This window comes from Zeugodacus cucurbitae, chromosome 4 (assembly GCF_028554725.1).
Source record: "Zeugodacus cucurbitae isolate PBARC_wt_2022May chromosome 4, idZeuCucr1.2, whole genome shotgun sequence".
NCBI lineage: Eukaryota > Metazoa > Arthropoda > Insecta > Diptera > Tephritidae > Zeugodacus > Zeugodacus cucurbitae.
In genome coordinates, this window is record NC_071669.1 from 52781212 (window position 1) to 52795004 (window position 13793).

Consider the following 13793-nt stretch of genomic DNA (forward strand, 5'->3'; position numbering starts at 1 on the left):
CAATTTCTTGTAATATGCGAGAAGTGGAATAGTTGTGTTTATGAAACGCCTGATAACACGTCCAAGTATCTGACCCGAGGTAGAGATTTTGAGAGGTGGGTCTATCTATTTGGATACAATTCTGTATATTTTTTTAGAGAGAACGGACAGCAACTTATTATGACAGGTCGAAGCCTATGAAGAATGATTTCTAACTCCAGTAAGATCTCGGTGGAAAATAAAGAAGTAAAACATGCAAAAACAAGATTATTCACCACTAAATTTGAAAGATGGAGAGTTGAGAAAAATCCTCCGATAAACGTATAGAATTACGGCAATACATGACAAACTTATATTACTTAGCCGAAAATAATACTCTTTATGAAAGAAAATAGTTAAAGTCTTATACAATCTAAAAATGGAGGAAATATTAAATTATCACCACCCCTACCTCCAATATAAAGGTTATATTGAAAACTATTTAAAATGCTTTAATTCAGTAAAGAAAAACACCAGAAAGCCAAATTTCCATGGTAAAGATGGTACAGAAGGGCTGCACTCAAATTTCAATACAAAATTTTAAATGGGCTTGGCTCCGCCCACCTAAAATGGCAAAAGCCATATCTCAGAAACTACTCGACTAATTTCATTTCCATTGCATTCTATTGTTATAGTTTGAAAGTGGCCCAAAACTATTCACAACCATGCCTACTTTCACTATACCTAAATTTTGAAGTTTATCTGATTCGTACACCACACAACATATAAGTTAAGCACCTGTGAAGATATTGGAAAAAAACTGTGCACAAATACTTTATTTCCAGTGTCGCATAGCGCGTATAAAAATCACCGAAATCGGACTATAACTTTTCAAGGCCCCATTTGTTATTGCAAATATCGGCAAATCTCTCAGGTATTTTAAAGAAATACAAAGGAGATATGCACCTTCCAACAGTGTGCGTATGTGCCAAAAATAGGCAAAACCAGGCCAATATTTCCTACAGCCCCCATATACTTCATATTCGGATTTTCATACTTCCGGTGCACTTTATAGTATATATATAGCATATCAGTATCAGTTGTGTATGAGATACTTTATCAAAATTAAGTAAACAGAAAATATTGCATATAATGTAGCTTGGTGGCAAAAATATTTGAAATCGCTCCAGGAATTACGTCAGTCCTCTTATACTGCATAAAATGATTTTTGTTTTCTAGCGTACTTTTTTCCGAATATGTGGGCCCATATGTGTGTTCTCTTAATAAATTTAAATAAATAAATTACGGGAGTATATAATGTTCGGTTACAATGAACTTAGCCCTGCCTTAGTTGTTTTGGTTTATTGTTTTTAGATTAACCAATCATGAAATTAACCAAGATGAGTTTTCTGAATTTGTAAATAAAAAAAAATATAACAAAATACTCTTTAAAAAGTATGTGTGATATGCCGAATTGTTAGAATGGTCTGAAACTCATTGAACCCATTAAACCAGGAAACATCTGATTTCTCAGTGTACATATTTCTGAGATGAACTTTAACGTTCACAAAAATAAGTATGTAACTTAAAAGCGGTACAAGAAACGCGACCACACATCTGTCAAGTCGAACTGAGATCTTTTTCTAAAACTTTAAATATTGAAGATAAACTTTTTATATGTTTCTCTTATAAATTTTATTGAATAATTTTCTGTTGCGATATTACAATGCATTCAACAAAGAAAAGTAACATTAATGATCTTTTCAGATGGATAAATTATATTATATAATATTATATATTATTCAATGTATGCATTATGTAATGTACATAAGATTTCTGGTCAATTAACATATTTTGTTTATTTTTTCAGTTTTCTTTTCATTACTGCTGTACATACACATACATAATTAAAAGTATAAACTTAATTATTAAAGAATATAGAAATTGTATGTATTTTAATTTTTCGTAAATGTAGTGTGTATGTATGTGAGTTTAGATGTATATATGCAACTATAGGTAAAATTTATTTTTTGCGAACTTTAGCACTTTTTGTTGTAAAGTTGTTGTTTTAGCAAGAAATTGCGAACACTTTGCCCGGTCCTTGGCGATAATTTTTCGAGTTCGGGGGCGATTATTTTGACTGTTTATTATTTATTTAAATATTTGAATATTATTATTCCATTATTTTTATTAACAAAATACGAAACTCATTTTAAATTCCGAATTATAATGAACATTTTTATTTCTTTACTTTTTTAGAGTTTTTAAATAAAGTAAATAATAATAAAACAATAAATAAAAAGTAGAAACAAAAATGATTTTTTTTAAATTTTATTAAGAACCTTAATTATGTTTAAATTAATATTTGTCTTATTTTGAAAATAAAAATTATTTAACATAAAAGTAATAAAAAACAAAAAAAAAATGAGAAAAAAATTAAGAATATTATTATTTACTCTTTTCAACTTATTTAATAAATAAATAAATTAATTTGCGCTATATTTATTTTATAGATTTTAATTTTATGATAATTATTGAATTAAAATTTATATTTAAATAATTTATTAAATTTACTTTATTTTATTATTTTTTATTATTTTTTTTAAATAATTGTTAGTGCATTGGAAAATAAATTTTATTCACATTTTAAAATCATATTTAATTTTTTTAAATTATTTTTTAGTAAATATTATAACTTTTTATCACTTATTATATTTATTAATAATTTTATTTTTTAAAAATATTTTTTTTTATTCTTGATTTAAATTGCTTCACTTTTCAAAACATTCTATTAATTTTTTTTAATAGTATTTTTTTATTTAAATATTATAACTTTTTATTTCACTTCCGATTTATTTCAATTAAACTGTTTATTTCACGCTTCCTCCCCCTCAATAGTTCAAAAAAATCGCTAAGGACCGGGCAAGCACTTCGGCTGCCTTTATCCGCTCTTCGTGAAAAGGCGCTCGTACTCTCCAACAATTGCAATGCATTCGTTATGTGTCTTATCATGTAGTTTTCCATATACTCTTTAGTATGTCCAGTGATAGTTTGTCTTTGTTTAGTCACACTATTATTAATTCTTTGAAACTCTCTCTTTATCAATTCTTTTTCCGTTTCATCCATTTCGGTATGCAATCATTAATGAAGTCGCCTAATTGTCTGTAGATCATCAGAGATAATATGGGCAAAACTAGCCAAGCATCCTTGAAGAGATAAACATAGCAAGCCACCATAAACAGGACCAAATCGGTGGAATAACTGAGCGCGGAACGGACTTTTTCATGCGCCTCCTCCTCCAGCTGTTCCACGCTCTTCGTCTCCTGCTTCTCGTTTGCGATCATGGAGAGTAACACTTCGGGTGGTGGCGGCAGCACACCAGTGGCCATTGCTGATGCTGCTGGTAGCGGTCGTCTGCCGTAGGGTCCGGGTGACTTTGATTGTCCGGTAGAGGTGCGTGTACGCGAGAGCACACGTCTTCTGACCGGCGCTTGCGATTCGTTGGGAATCTCAAAATCTATATCTTGCTGCGATGCAGCGCTTGATGGTGGCCGGTTGAGTGAAGCATCTCTGGAGCGTGATGGCACACGCTTCTTAATGATACGCTTGACCTTGACGATGCGTGTGCGTCCGCGTGAATCTGGACGCTCGTAGGTTGTTTCGCTGATTACCTCAGCGGTGGTGCTCTCATCATTTGCCAGCAATTCCGACATTATTGTTGTAGTTGTGGGTGTTATGGGAGTAGTGGTGTTTACTTTGTTGTTAATAGTTGGCGGTTTGCTCTCTTTCACTGATGGCATGATAAAAGCTTGTGAGCTGTCCTCACTCGGCGTTGGTGTATCCGGCACCGCTTCCTTGGGGTGTTCGGTGTATGCCATGCCACTGCCGGTTTCACGTACATGCACTAATTGACCACGTTCGGATATTGAGAGACGCGGCTTATTACTTATGGGTGGCATAAGACCACCGTCAGGTGATTGCGAGCGACGCATACGCATTTCTTCGTCATAATCTCTTTTGTCGCCAGCCTTTTGCAATTCATTCTTGTCGAGATAGAGTGGTGTGTGATACTTGCGTGTGGTGCTGATCTGACTTACAATATCGCTGTAGTGATCCACAACGGCGTATGATTCTTCACGCATTGCGCTTTCGGCTTCCTGTCGCTTGGCATTCTCCTCTTCTTTAGCCTTACGTTGTGCTTCCAATTCGGCGGCGACGACAGTGGGACTTAAAGGTATCGGTTTACCAGTAAGAGCGCTGGCACCGGCATTTTCCTCGGTAGTTTTCTCCGCGTTTGAACGCGCATCACGCTTGAAGAATGACATGAAACTTTCGGCAAAACCGGACTTCTCCTGGCTGGCAGTGTTGTTGGCGTTCTGATCTTTATGGTTGTCGCTTAGGCTTTCAACGTTCTCCAAACTATTCTTCCTTACATTATTATTGCTATTATTATTGTTATTGTTCCCTAGCGCCGCCTCGACGAGCGGTTGCACATTCTCATTCGACGGTCGTTTCAAAATCGGCTTCGGCACAAAGTCTGGGTCGGTGAGCGGTGCTGGGCGCGTCAGTACGACTGCTGCATTATCCGGTAAAGCCGCACGATATGGCGTAAACACACCTGCCGACATATTACGAGGATGATAAGTTTCCATATGGTCTCTAGGTGGACTAGCTCTCGGTGGACTTGGTGTTTTTGTGCGCGCTCTCAATTCCATTTTGAATTTCTCAATTGAATCATCTTCTGAGCTTGCTGTGCTCTCAGTGTAGTCCGATTCAATTTCAAAGCTTGCCTGCTTCGTAGGTTCTGCTCTAGCCTGATAGCCGCTAGCAGTATCACCTTCTAGCAAATCATCATAATCTTCAGCGTCGTAATCTTCTGCCCCCCTTTCATCTTCGTCACGACTTTCATCCTTGTTTAGTAGCATACCGGTCGTACGTGAAAGCATTTTCGTGCCAGACAAATTTTCACGTGAACCCCAACGTGCTACGGCTGTTTTGAGATCTTGTACAAAACTCTCGGACTGACGTCGTAACTCACTGCGGCGTTCGAAAGATAGACGTTCCGCTTCAGTCATAGAGCCGAGACGCTTGCGCACGAAAGGTGGTTGTAAACCGCCGCCAGCAATTGGTTTATCCATATCCTTTTCCCAGCCTTTCTCATTTTCTTTGTGCTTCTCTTTATCTTGTATATTTCTTAACTTGCGCGCTTTTTCAGCTTCCTCCAGTTCGACCGCTTCGTAAAAGCGTGCCATGGCTCGTTCGTACAAAAGCTCCGTGGAGCTAACCGAACGTCGAAGTGGGAAGGTGTGTAGATTTGTAAATTCTAGTGAGGCGAGATCCGGTGAAGAGATCGAAATCGGTGGTGGTTGTAGTGCATCTTCTAGATCCAATTCAAAGGAGTCTTGCTCTGTTACTCATGAAAATAGAAGAAATTTTAGACGGTTAAAGTGTACAATATTTGAGTACTCACTATTTTTATCCTTAACTTTACTATGTTTATCGAAGACGACTAACATAAATTCGTTGCTGGTGTGCACATCATCATGTTTCTCCGCTAGAGAGAGCGGACTGTTGGGCGGAGATGGCGAAATGGGCTCCTTGGCAGGTGGCGGTGCACTAATTTGTATGGTGGGGTTTGTGAGGGTTGAGACGTTTTGCTTTTTGTGATTGTTGTTGTGGTTATTGGTATGGTTTTTATTCTGTAGGGCCGCATTGTTTCCGTTCGCTTTTTCAACCCATTCAATCCACTCTGCCTGTTTGTCTCTCTGCGTTTGTTCGAGTTTCTCTCTTTGCTCCTTCCGTTTCAACTGTTGTTGACTTTCAAGCTCTTCGAGTTGTGTTTTTCGCGTATCGAAATGTTCACGTCGTTCACCTCTCTCTGCTTGCATAAAATCTTCTTGATGATCGCGCTGTATTTCCTGGTACTTCTGGTCTAGGCGTTTAGTAGTTTCACTCAATTTGGGTCGCTCATTTCGGTCTGCGGTTGCCTGTTTACGTTCTCGCTTTTTTATTTCGGGCGAATTTTCTGTTTGCATAGCCATCGTGCCAAGCGCTCCTGTCGCTATGGCAACAGCTAAGGATGGTGCATTTTTCGCAGGACTAAGACTGTGTCCCGAAAGACGCCGTACCTGCTGATTAACACCCAGATGCACGGGTTCGGTACTGCGTTGCAAAGCTGGTGTCTTGTTAATCACTTCTGGTGGAGTGGGACTATTGCGCAGAGGACTAAGGCTATGCTTGCGATTTAATGAGGAACGCGATAGCTCCGGTGTGGATGGTTTTTCGGGCGTCAGTTCTGGTTCTGGAGTTGCCAATGCTGGCGTTGGCTTGTGTGCCGATGGTGATGGCGACTTATCCTTAGATGGTAGTAATTGCTGTAGGAATTGTGGCATCGACTTCTTTTCAGCCAATGGTGAACGTTGTGGTGACTTTGCAGTTGGCGATGTTGGGGACGGTGTGAGTGACGGTTTTGTGCTCATAGTTAACGCATTAGTGCCGGGTGAGCCTGGTGAAGATTGTTGTTGTGTATTAGGGTTCGACGGACTACGACGTATGTCCAGCTTCAGCGCCTTATCGGCTGTCCCATAGGACATTTCTCGATGTAGAACTTCCGTATCGACCAATTGTGGTTTTGGTTTACGCAATGCGCCAGGTGATATTTCCGTCGACGCATCCGCATGCGGACGCGGTGGAGATAATGCTTTGCGACGTGGCGGTGCCGGCTTGCTTTTTTCCTCTGTTAGTTTGGAGTCAGACTTTGGTTTCGTTATGCCACGTTTCGGATCAGGTATGAAGAGTACTTCGGATTCCTCACTAGGATCGCTCAAGCCGTATGGATTTTCAGCTTTCACGCGAAACTTATACTCGGAACCTTCGATTAAGTCATGTAATGTGGTGCTGAGGGACCTGGTGGTGGCCGCTTTAAGCCAAACGTTCCAACCAACACGAAAATATTCGACAATATAATAGCCGATTTTACAACCGCCATCGTCGAGTGGCGATGTCCACGACAGTGTCGCCGACTTGCCAAACGACATGTTGAGTCGTACTTTGCCCGGCGGATTCGGACGCGCAGTAACTGTGACCAGAAATGAGGTCACATCTTCGCCCAACCGATTCCACGCGCGCACACTGTACTCGCCACGATCATCGCGCTGTATACTGTCGATTTTAAGCAATGAATTACGGTCGGTGTTTGAAATTTCAAAGCGTCCACCATTAGGCACTACCTCGCCCTCGTGCAGCCATGTAACAGCCGGTGGTGGTTGCCCAGCCACACCAACTTTCAAACGCAATACCTCACCCGACTCGACGATTAAACCATCTTCATAGGTGCGTGGTAGACGTATTTTTGGCGGTGCTTGCACCATTAGCTGGGACTTAGTGGCCACGTGGCCAGCTCGATTTGTCGCCGTGCACTTGATTTCACCCTCATCGGTGAGCGCCACTTGGTGAATAATCAAGACACTGACGTCGTTGTCGTTTAAAATTTTCGTTCGTCGACTACTGAATATTTCATAACCGTCTTTGAACCAATTGATTTCCGGTGCTGGTTGTCCCACCACACGCACACGAAATTCAATACGTTCATCTTCGACAGCCTGGCGATCCTGCAGCTCCTCAATAAAACTCGGTACACAGATGGCGGTGCGCTGTAGTGTGACTGTAAGTGCATCAGATAGGTCACTGGGATCCGAGCGACCCACAATATTCTCGGCAAATACGCGAAATTGATAACGCCAACCGGGTTCTAAACCGCTAATTGATACCTCGCATTGTGGCACTGCTACGGGTGTGGCGCGTACCCAATGTGGCGAACCCATACGACGATGTTCGACAACATAGCCTGTTATAGGTGAACCGCCATCCAGCTTCGGACGCTCCCAACGTAAGTTGACGACATCCGGTTGCTGTTCGGAAAGTGGTATTAACACGGGACGTCCCGGTGGAGAGGGTCGTTCTGGAATAAAGTGTTTTGTTTAGTATAATTAGGATAAAAAAGGTTTAATGAAAGCACTGAAGGCAGTAAAACTAGCACAGATCTATTGAAGTCGGCTTCAGGGGTTTCCCTTTTAGAGAAAGTGAAATCTTGAATTGTTGGAAATAAAGTTGATAGTTAAGAGAGGTAATATACCATATAAATGGGTCTGAAATGTCTCGGGAATGAAAACTAGTGGGAGCGTATATGAAAAATTAAGTATCTTATGAAGGAGATGGTGAGTGGGAAAGAAATCAAAGAAATGTTGGATCAAAATTAATTTAATAAAACTTCCGCTGGTTTTTCAAATCAGTAGATGCTACAAGAATATTCTGTTTCAATTCCCATAAGATATTCCATCGAGTTTTCCTTTCTATTGCCTTTATGCTAATACAAAAATACAGGGTTCTAACTACTTTATCAGTAGGCCTACAAATTGAGAACAATGGAATATCATTCATCATATTCTTAAATTATCTAACATCTATGGATTAATATGGATAATACGACAAGCTCATTCTTCTTCTTGACTGGCGTAGAAACCGCTTACGCGGTTATAGCCGAGTCCACAACAGCGCGCCACGCATCTCTCCTTTTGGCAGGTGGGCGCCAATTGGGAACACCAAGTGAAGCCAGGTCCTTCTCCTCCTGTTCCTTCCATCGGAGTGGAGGTCTCCCTCTTCCTCGGCTTCCTCCGGCGGGTACTGCATCGAACACTTTCAGAGCTGGAGCATTAGCCGATGTCTTTTTATTCGCTGAACTATGTCAATGTCAATGTTGCCAATGTTTAAGGGACCATAAATCTTCCGCAAAACCTTTCTCTCGAAAACTCCTAGTGTCGCCTCATAGGATGTTGACATCGTCCACGCTTCTGGACCATTAAGTAAGACGGGGATGATGACGGACAAGCTCATTACCTAAAATCTCAAAATCTCTTAGATTTTTCACATGTAGCGACAAATAGTGGCTTATTGTGGAACGTGTTCAGGTCTTGAGATATATCCCAAGGAAATCAATTTGCTGGATGGATCTTACTCGGATGATATCTCTTTAGGAAACCCAAACAAATGGACTAATGTTTGGACTCATTTCGTGCTCTTCGCGAAGAATGCCTTGTTGAGAATGTAAATCTGCATTGCCTACTGTAGCTGTAGAAAACATTCCCCAAATAATTTTGAGGAATGCTGACGAATTGACCGACTTTGGCCGTATAAGAATCTCGTCCGTTCCGGTTTTCCGGTTAAGTAGATCGGACTGTCGCAGGAATTGGAATCGGCTTTGCCTCTACTATTGGTAATAAAAATTCCAAAGTGCTCATCAACTGACAATATTTCAACTTCATTCTGAAATAATATGAATGCTTTTCGAAAAAAGTATTCGAAAATCTTAAAATTTTATTGTTCTAAATAAACAACGAAGCGACATTCAGAAAATTAACGATCACATTGCACTTGTCGTTACTTTTGAAAAATGTGCGTGCAACTTGTTGCACCTTCGACGCTGTGTCGTTACTTTTGAAACTCGTGCCCACTCGTGTGAGAATCGAATGCTTACTTTATATTATCACACATTTAAGTATCGCCAAACAATTGAATTCCTTTATATTCGTAAAATTTTTCTGTGGCACTTTCTTGTATATATACGCCTTATACACAATATAGGCTGCGGAAGAGCGCCACAAAGCAATAAAGCGCATTCATAAACACCCCAAAAACGATGTCAGCACATTTAGACACACATCTGTATGTATGTACGTAACAGGCCGACGAATAAAGGAATCGGCAGAAAGAAAGCTGGCTGACAGGCAGCAAGCAACCAGCCAACCACTTGAGAATGAAAAGTCTAAAAATAACCGCAATTCTAGCGCTCCCACCGTTTGACCCAAGACAAACCGACTGCTATGCACAAATTTCCTATGCTATGTTGGACTCTACTCTGTGCTATGCTATTTTCTACTTCGTAATATATATTTTGAAATTATTAAAATATTTACTTATTAGAATTTAATTAAAGGTTCACTCACCTGCTGATTTCCAAGTAACAACTTTTTTGGGTCTTCCGCTTTGATTTTGATTTTGTAATTTTCCCTGTTGATTGCCCATTTTTTGAGTTTTCGAGTTTTCTTGACAATTTCGTAAATTTCCACGCCAGCAACAACACGCCTCGTAGCACTAAATTTTTGGTTATATCTTGCGTGGATATACTGATTTATTTTCGCAACGGTTGACAATGATGACGATGAATTCACGGAAATTGCCAACGCATCAGCATGAATTTTGCAACACCAACAACTATGCCACCGACACCAACACCAACAGCAAAACGTTAGAACGGTTAGTTGAGCCACATCGATTGGAATCTTACTTGCTGCTTTTCAGAAGCACCAATTTGTACTCACTTTTTTCACAATGATTTCGCAACACTTGCACTTCCACTAGAGTTTTTAACGGTAAAATTTTTTGATTAAATTCAAAATTTATTAAATTTCAAAGAATATTATACACTGGACTAACGGCGCAGTCCATTTTCAACGTTAAATAATCCCGTCGAGCGGACGCCGCGTACATAATTCGCAGCTGTAGTATCTGCTGTCTGGGATAAGCTTCCGAGTAGAAGTGTTTGAAATTTTTCAAATACGACGAACCAATATTTCGAAAGTAATTTTTCAAATTTTCTCCCTAACTCAACACGAACGTTACACGAATGTCGACACGATCGCCTACAACAGCGGAAAATGCTACACACGAGTACAGCAAGAGCATAAATTCTCTCAAATACACTCAGCTGTAACGCTCATTTGCTTAGCATTTACTCATTTCCAATACTAATTCGTACTTTCTACTCGGTCAGAAAGCTATTTTCAGCTGGGTGGGTGCAGATTAGGGCGATTTGTGAGGAAGGCGACAGCGACGGTGGGTGGTGTATCGGTATACATATATAGAGTATACGAAAAATGTCAGAAAATGCAATAAAAATGCGTATAAAGCGGAAGACGCGAATAAATGTTGAGCAAAACAGAGAATTTATAATAAAGATCGGTAGGATTTTTTTAGGTGAAATGAGAAAGTAATAATGTTTGAGTTGCCGCTGTTTAAATGAGAGTGCAATACATAGATATACGTTTGTACCACGTGAGTATCAGGTGAGAGTAAGCATAAAGTGTGAATTATAAAATTCTGAATGAATTATAAAATTCTGAATGAATTTAAAGAGGGAAAATGTTGAAATTTACTATATACTATATACTATATATATAAATCGGATTATACTCGTAGAAGTAGATATATATATTTTTAGAAGACTGTTTCATTTATAAGTACAATATATTATATACATCAATATATACAAAAAAGAAATATTTTTAAAAAATTGTCACGTTGATAGAAAATGCTTTTGTACTAACTATGTATTCTCACTATTTGGACCACTTGAACTCAGGTAGATCGCATAAGTATAATTTTCAACATCTTTCGCTTTGGACCAAAGAGTCAGCAGAGCTCTCGTAATTATAGCTCAGTTTATGTTCGATCAGACAGTAGACAAATCTTTATTATTTTTATGGCTTGGAGGTCTCGAGGGTCTACCGGTTAGGATTAAAGTATCAACAATGCTATCGACATTAGTCTAACACATAATTATGTTCGATCTTAAATACGATGATAATTTAGGTTTTTTATGACTTGGATGTTTCGATGGTCTATCGGCGATTTAAAAATAGTGTGGTGATTTCCTTTTAGCTAAGTATTATATACGTTTATATTTGGCGTAGGCAACGCTTACGCGGTTAAAGCCGAGTTTACAACAGCCGGCGGAGGAACTGTGACGACGAATACCGATCAAATCATGGAAAACATCGAGTGATTTCCTTTTAGCTAAGTATTATATACGTTTATATTTGGCGTAGGCAACGCTTACGCGGTTAAAGCCGAGTTTACAACAGCCGGCGGAGGAACTGTGACGACGAATACCGATCAAATCATGGAAAACATCGAGTTAGAAGGGTATGTGGCATCTCGTGACATCGACCAGGAGATGGAAGTTAGTCACAAAACCATTTTAAACCACCTGAAGAAGGCTGGATACACAAAAAAGCTTGATGGTTGGGTGCCGCATGATTTGACGCAAAAAAACCTTCTGAACCGAATCAACGCCTGCGATATGCTGCTGAAACGGAACGAACTCGACCCATTTTTGAAGCAGATGGTGACTGGCGACGAAAATATGGAAAAATGGATCACTTACGACAATATCAAGAGAAGACGGTGAATCCCCAAACAATGGCCAACCCGGGATTGACGGCCAGGAAGGTGTGTGTTTGTTGTGTGTTTGGTGGGATTGGAAGGGAATCATCCACTATGAGCTGCAAGATGACATAGACAGACGCTTAATTCTACCATCTACTGCGAACAACTGGACCGCTTGAAGCAGGCGATCGACCAGAAGCGTCCAGAATTGGCCAACATGAAGGGTGTAGTGTTCCACCGGGGCAACGCCAGACCATCTTTGACGACTCGTCAGAAGCGACGGGAACACGGATGGGAGGTTTTATAGCATCCATCATATAGCCCGGACATAGCGCCAAGTGATTACCACCTGTTCTTTTCCATTGCGAACGCCCTTGGTGGTGTAAAGTTGAACTCAAAAGAGGCTTGTGAAAAGTGGCTGTCCGAGTTTTTCGCAAATAAGGACAGAACGAAACGGCGCATATTTGAACTAAATCCGATTACTGTAACACTTTTTATAAAGCATTGATAAAGAAAAAAGCGGAAGGGAGATATTTGCCAACCTAATAAATAAATATAAAGAAATTTTGAAAACAGTTTTAGTGCAATACGGAAATCTATTTGAGAGATATTAAGAAGATGATATATAGATTGTCTCACAGCATTATTTGTATACGGAATGGAACTGAATTTATAACTGAATTTATTATTTACTTCATGTCGTTTCAACCACAACATCAAATGAAGATTCTTCTTGAATAATGGTTGATAACAAAATACTTTTAGGAACAAAATAAATTTTTGGTATATATATAATATGTATAAATTATAATCGAGATCCAGAAAAAACATTATCAATTCTAACCTCAAATAACTAATAATAATCTAAACATTCTTATATAAAAAGCGTCGGATAGGTGTAAATTATTAACTACCGAAATGAATTCTTTCAATTAACCGCCGAAGCCAATTCAATAATTATGCTAATTTACATAATAATCATTCTAACATGGCAGGTACCACTGAATTAAGCACACGCAAGAGCTTAGTAAGCCGGCTTCTCATTTTTAGTGCAATCTCAATAAAAGTGGCAGCGCGGCAATCAAGCTTTTCTTATAGAAGAATACATAAATTTGTAAATAAACTAAAAAATACAAATCCAAGTGAAAATCCAACGGCAAATGAAAAAGAAAAGCGTTGCCGAAGATTAAGCGTTTTGCATAAAAAAATAAATAAAATAAAGAAAGATCGTCTATGGAGAGGCTATTGAAGAAATCGAAACATACAATACATACCAACAAAAGGAGGAAAACAAAGCCGCTGATTTGGGTCACACCAAGGGCATCCACTTGCCCGGCCGACCGAACGCTAAGCGCAGATGAATCGCCGCGCTATTGAATGGGAGGCAGCAACAAGTGCACGCAAGAATTTGTCTGGTCTCATGCCTGCTTGCTGAGTTGTTGCGGCTGCTCCGCGTCTGCGGCTTGGTTATGCGGCTAATCGCGATTGTCTTGTGGCATGGTTGGCAGCGTCGCATAGTGAAATCAATTCTGGTTTTGTTTGTTTGGCTTATTTTTTCTTTAAGCGTTTCTACTTTTTTGTTTAACAGCAAAGTCGTGAAAAAGTAGGCTTTT

The 13793-nt window shown here is 39.4% G+C and overlaps 1 protein-coding gene across 2 annotated transcripts; it reads right to left on the minus strand.

The window, feature by feature from the left end:
* Positions 1-1628: 1628 nt before the first annotated feature.
* Positions 1629-10562, minus strand: LOC105217255 (muscle M-line assembly protein unc-89). Of its 2 annotated transcripts, XM_029043483.2 has the most exons (4): positions 10335-10562; positions 9960-10227; positions 5429-7918; positions 1629-5365 (listed from the first exon to the last, which is right to left on the minus strand). In XM_029043483.2, exons 2-4 carry the CDS (start codon positions 10036-10038, stop codon positions 3060-3062), a joined length of 4875 nt encoding a protein of 1624 aa, XP_028899316.1. In that variant the 5' UTR covers positions 10039-10227; positions 10335-10562; the 3' UTR covers positions 1629-3059. The 2 variants fall into 2 exon arrangements, with proteins under 2 accessions (XP_028899316.1, XP_011190474.1); XM_011192172.3 differs by having other exon boundaries at positions 9960-10562.
* Between the last annotated feature and the right edge of the window lie 3231 nt (positions 10563-13793).